Raw genomic sequence first — 7,928 nt, 5'->3', positions numbered from 1 at the left:
CTTCCCCCACTGTGGGCCCAGAGATCAAAGGCATCGGGTACCACTGAGCTAATTTACTAATTTTAGCATGGGCCAATTCCACGTTTTTTTTTTTTTTTTAAATCAATGGGCTCAAATATAAGCTTATTATTTCAATTTCAATATGCTCAATCCGGCCCAAGGTTCTAGACAGGGAACCGGTGTGGGGTTATCATATTGAACCGCCACTAAACCTCTGTATCTCCAGGCCGCCATTGAAGTTGTTGAGAAAACAGAAGTAGCAGTGGATTGATCAAATCAAATAATGGATAATAAAATTAAGATGAAATTGGCAATCACAATATCATCATGCTTAGCTGTTATTTCAATTTTATTAGCAAACAGATACCGTAAACAGCGAAAACGAAAACAGAATTTAAGCTCGTGTTATTTAAAATCAGAAGCGAAACCGCAGCACAATTTTAAACGTGTGCTGGCGAATAACTCGTATGCTCCGTTCAAACACCTCAAGCTCGATGGTAACGTTTTCATTAATTAAATTTTTTTGTTTTTTTAGAAATTATAATTTTGAATATAAACCCTAGCTTATAAGTTGATATATGTCACATAAAGCTGAATGTAGTGCATTTGGATATATTTTGTCACTTATGATTTGCATTTAACTTGTTATGTCATATGTGGATACTTGAAAAGTTACACTTTGATTTTTTTTTTTTGTTTAATTTATACCATCATGTTATTATTTAGAATACATGTTTTGATAGTAATTTGTTCATAATTGTCATGTAGAATTTTAAAATCCTGAAAAATGGTTAATGATTATTTAGTAAAAAGACAAGCAAGTTTTTAATCTGTTGTTCATTTAGATAGTTTTGGCTACTTGTTTGGCATGTTATTCGTATATTGCAACCGCTTGGTGTATTAATTGGATGTTAACTTTTGATAACTAGCAGACAGTTGTTCGGATTTGCATCCATATGAATCTGAGATCAAGGCTCTGTTGGAGAAACCACAGGTCGAATTTGAATTTTTTAATGGAAGTATGGATATGGAAATGAGTGATAAGTATGTCTGGGTTGATGATGAATCCAAGTTAAAAGAACTTGTTGAGGTTTTGAGTAAAGAAAGAGTGTTTGCTGTGGATACTGAGCAGCATAGCTTACATTCCTTTTTGGGGTTTACAGCTCTTATTCAGGTGGGTCCGATATATTTCTTTTTGTATACCTTATTTAATGCTATAATGTAATGCTTGTGATTTTTTATAACTTTTAGATTTCTACGAGAGAGGAGGATTATCTGGTTGACACCATTGCTCTTCATGATATTATGAGAATTCTTAGCCCTGTATTTGCTGATCCTAATATATGCAAGGTAATTTGTAGGTTTGTCACTCAAAATTTTGTTGGCTTATAGTTTGATCATGTAACGAGGCTGGCTACGTGGCTGTTTTTTAGGAGTTTATTGTTTTTATATGTTCAATATCAGTAGAAGGGGCGAAAGTAACTAGGGAATGTTGGTGTCACAAAAATATGGATTTTTAATTGGTTTAACCTCGGATTGTAAGGGTGGTATCCTTTTCAATTGTTGAGTTTTCAAATTTTTAATGATGTTGTGAAATGCGCATGAAGTTTATTCCTCTCATCCATGATACATACACACTTTACATTTTCTCAAAATCTTTATAAATGCTCTTCAAAACACATACAATTTTTTCTAAGTATCACTTTAAGTTTTATGATTGCAATGTTTGCTCAGGATTGTGGTTATTAATTTTATACAATAGTTTTAGCTTGCATTGCAATGTTGAAGTTCAGAAATAACCATTTTGAATAATGAATGTAAATCACACAAACTCATCACCTTTTTAGTTTTTTTCCTTATATAGTCCTTTTCATTCAATATAATAGTAATATTAATTTCATGTTTTACGTGTATAACTTATTTTACATAATAATAATAATATTAGTAGTTTGCATGTGCAGGTCTTCCATGGTGCAGATAATGATGTTATATGGCTACAAAGGGATTTTCATATCTATGTTGTAAACTTATTTGACACTGCAAAGGTGAGGTTTATTATTATTAATTTATTATATACAATCTTACTCTGGTTCTTATCTTCTTCTTAAATGTAATGTCTCATGGATGGCTGTTATTATCTTCTGTCTGTTAACTATATAGCTGAGCAAGCGATATAATATACATACCACTCTAGTTATTATAATTATCTTAATGGTACACTAACAGACTAAGTTTATTAAACATAATAGCTGATTGGATACTGCGCAGGCCTGCGATGTGTTGTCAAAGCCACAGAGATCATTAGCCTACTTACTTGAAACATATTGTGGTGTCACAACTAACAAATTTTACCAGGTACATTTAGTATTTCTACTAGATATCTTTTGGTCAGCATTATGTATGTACTAGTAGCTTGATGAAACAGCTTTAATGAATAATGTGCACCGTATATGCGCTTCTTTGCATCAATCTGAACTATAGCGTGAAGATTGGCGACAGCGCCCTTTTCCCATAGATATGGTCGAATATGCTCGAATGGATGCACACTACTTGCTGTATATTGCACATTGCCTTGTTTCTGAACTCAAACTTCAGAAAAATGGTGAGCTCTTTCACTTTCACATGTTTTTATATGTAGTTTATATTTCTTGTTACGCTTATCTGGTTTGTTGCTTACTTGTTATGTAACTTGACTGAAATACTATGTTGAATAAGAAGACACTAAAAACATTATATTTATCAACTAGTGCATAATGAATGGCTTCATTTTCTTATAAAGCATGATTAATAAACCACTGTTGGTCTGTTGCATAATGAGACAATTACATTCAAAGGACAAAACCGTTAGAGAATGTTTGTTGTATGTTACTGTCCATTTTGTAATGTACTAATGTAGTTCTAAAGATAATAGTGCATCAGAAAATTCAGCATGTCTCGATGACAAATACTATTTTGTTTTCGAGGCCTATCGACGTTCGAATGTCTTGTGTCTGCAACTCTTCACCAAAGAACTAGAAGCTTCCCCGGGGCAGTCTGCCGCATCTTCGATTATTTCCCGCCACGTGAATGACCACAAAAGTTCTACAAACTACACTCGGGTACATTCATATTCAATTATATAGTTTCCCGTCTTTCATAAAAGTTTCTTGTTTATATAACCTTTGTGGCAATGTTTTATATACCCGTGCAGTTTCAGGAGCTTGTTAGACGTCTATGCTCTTGGAGAGATTTGATGGTAAACTACTTTCTGTAAGAGTTGGCATTCAACCCAATTATATGGAAATGGGTTTGGATTGTATTTTGCTGGTAATGGGTCAAACTGGTAAACATGTAAAATATAGAAAAATAGCTAAATACAATACAGTCAAACAGGTGAGAAGCCTTATAAGGTGAATTTATATGCTTATGGGCTTATAAAACGTTTTATCTATGGAGATAATTTATTTCTAAATCAAGAGTTTTTGTGACCCATTACCCATCTTGTCCATTTACCCAACTCATCTTTATCTTGATGCTGGCTAACTTCTTTATATACGTTGCTACAGGCCCGTATGCATGACGAGAGCCTTAAATATGTACTTTCCGATAGTGCTATCGTTGCTCTTGCCGAAAACGTTCCATTAACCGCAACGGATATATGCAATACAATATCACAAGCTGATATAGATACCGACCTTCTCAATTCTACATCTAACCCTCGGTTTCCATCGTCTGTTGTCTTAAGTCATTTGGATGATTTTGAGTACCTTTTTCAAGATGAGATTAACAATCTTGATGAGATGTTTCAACTAATTCTAAAAAAGCACCTCGGTCCAAACGGTTCTTGTCCTTTTTCTCTTTATAATTATGGTCTTTTGTCTAAAAGCAATGATTTTAAAGTATCAAAGAGATTAGTTACAAAAGAAAATGGGTATAAGTTTTCTAGACAAGTTGCCCGAAAGGCTTCTCGAGAGCTTTTTGTTCAGAAGTTTTCTTGTAAGTCTCCAGTGTATCACAACTGCAGGATATATGCCAATGATGGACGACTGTTATGTTACTGTGATCGAAGGAAGCTAGAATGGTAAGTAATAAAACCTCTGTTTGCGTGTGTTTTAGTTGTAACTCATGCATATGGGGTGTTTGGTCTTTGGATACGTCCTTTAAAACTGATCGTTTGGTCTTTGGGTATATACAGATTCTGCTTTAGTTGTATAAATATGTAAGGCAAATATTCAGTTACACACCTTGTTTCAACCAAACTGATTACCCTAGGTTTAAATTTAAATACAGTTATCTATTAAGCCTTCTTTATAACTTGTACTGCCCGTTATATTACAATTGATTTTATGTTCCAATTAGTTAGTATCACATTATCAATTTTAAATTTAAAGTGCACATTCAATTATTCAAACTTTTCTAATTATTTAGTATCACATTATAAATTTTAAAGTGCAAATTCATTCAATTATTAAAACATTTCCATAAATAAAGGTGACGATTTTGACCAATTTACCTGTAAGTGGGTTGATTGGCATTATGTTTTCTTGTCTAATACTCTGTAGTAAAACAAAATTTCAAAGAAAAAAAAATTCATAAACCTAAATTGTTACGAAATATTATGTTGTTTATGATCATATTAAAGAACCTGATTACTCATAAAAATGGGGCAAAAAGTCTTACCGGTCAATCCGACCCGTACTGACCCATTACTCCCCGACCCAAGTTGCCCATTCTTCCACTTCTATACACAACAAATTAACAATGAAACTTGCAGGTATTTGCAACGGGATTTGGCAAAACTTGTTGATGAAGACCCACCAGCAATAATACTTCTGTTTGAACCCAAAGGTCGGCCCGAAGATGAAGGGAACGATTTCTATATCCAAAGTAAGAAAAACATATGTGTAGGTTGTGGTGAAGGAAATCACTATTTACGTTACCGTATCATCCCATCATGTTACCGAATACACTTTCCCGAACATTTGAAAAGCCACCGATCTCATGATATTGTTCTAGTTTGTGTTGATTGTCATGAAAAAGCACATTCTTCTGCTGAAAAGTACAAGAAAAAAGTAGCTTCTGAATTTGGGATACCGTTGTTTGTGCACAAAGTGGTTAATTCGGTTGAGGATCAGGATGTTTCTGGGTCCTCAGCATCTGTTATGAAACTTGGTGATGGTGGTGTGTCTCCTTTAGAGTTGCGGACAGCAGCAATGGCTCTCATAAGGCACGGACCAAGGATGCCACCTAAGCGCCGTGAGGAATTGAAAGAGGTACATAACATGTTTTAATTGTCAGGATCTTTAATCAGACATAACTTTATATATTTCAAGCTTTGGAAGATCTCGTTTTCTATATCTATACTTTTAATATAAAACCCTAAGTGTTGGATGGGTCTTGCTAAGGCGTGAGAAGGGGCTTAGACGGTCGGGACCTTAAAGGGTCGAGACGGACGTTGACCAACGTTGACTTTTAAATATATAAATATAAAAATATATATTTATATACATATATTAAAGCCAAAAACTAAAAACTTTCCTTGACTAATTTGGCACCTATAATCACTATTACCGTTAATTCATTACAAAAAATCAAAATAAAATATGACAATTTTGACTGATTTGACCGACTTTTCCCGACTCTCACCCAACCTTTGACCGAGAGTCACCAATTTGTACGTTTTACTGAGACGGAGACGGGACAGCCTAGTCACCAAACAGCCACAACGGCACTAGACGTGGTCGTTTGTAGCCATTGCCCCCTCTACTTAAAGTATATCTGATGTGTATGTTTGTGAAGACGGAACTCATGCTTATATATTTTGCAGGTTGTGAAGAAGTATTATGGAGGCAGAGATATATCAGAGGAAGACTTAGAAAATGCGTTACTAGTTGGAATGAGTCCTCACGAGAGAAGACGTTTAAGGAAAAAGAGAGGCATGTCTTTAAACTCACGAAACCTTGTTTCAGACAAGGAATTCGACAGCCCTGATAAGGCGTTAACTACTGATATGGAAGATGGGTCAGAATTTAACAACAATGAAACCGAGACTGAGAATACGTCAATATTGGATCCGGATGTTGTGGGTTCATCTGCAAAACAAAATGGGTATATTGGTCCGAGTGGTAATGAAGGTGTGTTTGCTACGTGTAGTTCAAAACTGTCTTTATTAGGTCATGGACCACATGGGAAACAAGTTGTTGATTTCCTGCTCAAGGAACATGGAGAAGATGGGATTCGTGAATTTTGTCAAAGATGGAGACAAGTGTTTGTTGAAGCCATTCATCCTCGTTTCTTACCGGCAGGTTGGGATGTGACTCACAGGTACATTTTGTGTTTCTGCATCTTTGACTTTGACCATGGTCCTTGTTCTTTTTAAGGTATGAATGTAATGTGTGTTTCTATGGTATCTGGAATACTTGGGCTGTATAGTTATGACAAAGTTATTGTAAGCATAATTGACATGTAGTATTTACCATTTTAACAAAATCATAAAAATGGCAAAATGTGTTTCAGGGTCAGCCTGACCCAACCAGTTTCACTTGTACAAAAACGACCAAAACCCAGTTTGACATGTTACCCAACCTGCTCGACCTACCGATTGTGGGTCCTATAGTCTTGAACATATATGTTGTTAGTGTCATACTAAAGTTATGTCTTGTGGAAAAGGATATGACTGGGTGGTTTTTTGCCAGTGGTAGAAGAGAGTTCGGGGATTATAGTGTTTACAATCCTGCAAACAAGGCTATTATTCCTCCTCCTCCTCCTGCTGCTGCTGCTGATGGTAGGGATCATGGAAAGCATCCGATCGTGTAGAAGAAGTAACTGGTGTGGTTTTGTTATTGTATTATTATTTTGTTATTTATTATATCCATTCGCAAAAGAGGACCATCTTTTAATGGCCCCTCTTGTTTGTATTGTTATGTTGTTTTAGGGTAAAGAACTGATTCTGTACTGTGTGTATTGTAGTTAGAGTTTAGTGACATTGCAACTCACTTTTATTTAGTGTATCCAAAGACAATTTTAAAACCATCATCAATTCATGTGATCCCATTTTTAAGCCAAAAAGGTTTAATGTTTCCATGAATCATGTGATTTGGGGCTAGGTAAATCTTTCACAATCCAAAAAAGCTTTGGACCACACAAAATCATAAATACATAGAGAACTACCACTTGATTCTTTGGTGCGTGAGAGAACTACTGTTCTCAAATATTTAGCCACCATTGAAGCTATTGGATTGGATAACTTGGCACAAAAGAATAGAAAGCTCCACACTGCATTGGGAGATGAAAATAGTGCTTTCTTCGACACACCGGTTAATTGAAAAAGGAAAAAATTACAAATCCCGGGCATCATGTCGAACGGTAATTGGGTAACTCATCCTAATGAGGTTAAAGACATTTTGTTTGGATTTTTTGTTTAACAAATTCAAAAAAGCCGAGTGTGCAGCTTCTGCTTCGTGGACCTGGGGAGGAATTACATCGTCAATCTCTAAACTACACTACAACAATCACTTGTTGTCTGATAAACTGCGAATTAAATTAGGCAATGGGGCGTTCTCTGATTTCTGTCATGATCCATGGTTTGGGAGTCAGGTTCTCGCTAATAGTTTCCCTCGGCTTTTCGTATTAGACTTGGCGAAGTTCGGACCTGTTGCTTCTCATTTCTCGCCATCGGGTTGGTTTTGGCAGTGGCACAAGCCAATTAGGGGAGGGGCTGAACTTGAGCAATACGATCAACTCACGAGTTTACTTAACTCGGTAACGCTATCGGGTGAAGACGATTCATGGAAGTGGGATTACTCTTCTGATGGTGAGTTTAGAGTTTCAACTGCTAAAACTATCATTGCTTCTAATATCTACGTGGCTTCATTTATTCGAACGAAGTGGTGAAACATTGTTCCTATTAAAATCAATATTTTCATTTGACGCCTCAAACTTCATCGGTT

The 7,928-nt window shown here is 35.6% G+C and overlaps 1 protein-coding gene across 3 annotated transcripts; it reads left to right on the top strand.

The window, feature by feature from the left end:
* Positions 1–221: 221 nt before the first annotated feature.
* LOC139886253 (protein RRP6-like 3) lies at positions 222–7,007 on the top strand. 3 transcript variants are annotated; one of them, XM_071870012.1, is made up of 12 exons: positions 222–497; positions 933–1,174; positions 1,252–1,350; positions 1,962–2,045; positions 2,269–2,355; positions 2,482–2,602; positions 2,920–3,098; positions 3,191–3,235; positions 3,546–4,060; positions 4,754–5,252; positions 5,807–6,303; positions 6,675–7,007. In XM_071870012.1, exons 1-12 carry the CDS (start codon positions 284–286, stop codon positions 6,793–6,795), a joined length of 2,703 nt encoding a protein of 900 aa, XP_071726113.1. In that variant the 5' UTR covers positions 222–283; the 3' UTR covers positions 6,796–7,007. The 3 variants fall into 3 exon arrangements, with proteins under 3 accessions (XP_071726113.1, XP_071726112.1, XP_071726114.1); XM_071870011.1 differs by having other exon boundaries at positions 2,905–3,098; XM_071870013.1 differs by having other exon boundaries at positions 2,905–3,098; positions 6,649–6,775.
* The last annotated feature ends 921 nt before the right edge of the window (positions 7,008–7,928 follow it).

Source organism: Rutidosis leptorrhynchoides, chromosome 1 (genome assembly GCF_046630445.1).
Source record: "Rutidosis leptorrhynchoides isolate AG116_Rl617_1_P2 chromosome 1, CSIRO_AGI_Rlap_v1, whole genome shotgun sequence".
Classification (NCBI taxonomy): Eukaryota; Viridiplantae; Streptophyta; class Magnoliopsida; order Asterales; family Asteraceae; genus Rutidosis; species Rutidosis leptorrhynchoides.
Note: the sequence above shows the minus strand (reverse complement) of the source record. Positions and strands in the feature narration are given on the sequence as shown.

What these genes read in the sequence shown, in the direction of transcription:
- LOC139886253 (XM_071870011.1), top strand. Translation starts at nt 284, where the DNA reads ATGGATAATAAAATTAAGATGAAATTGGCAATCACAATATCATCATGC. An exon ending in ACTCAAACTTCAGAAAAATG is followed by an intron (nt 2,603 to 2,904) that starts GTGAGCTCTTTC and finishes GTAGTTCTAAAG; the next exon opens with ATAATAGTGCATCAGAAAAT. An exon ending in GCCGTGAGGAATTGAAAGAG is followed by an intron (nt 5,253 to 5,806) that starts GTACATAACATG and finishes TATATTTTGCAG; the next exon opens with GTTGTGAAGAAGTATTATGG.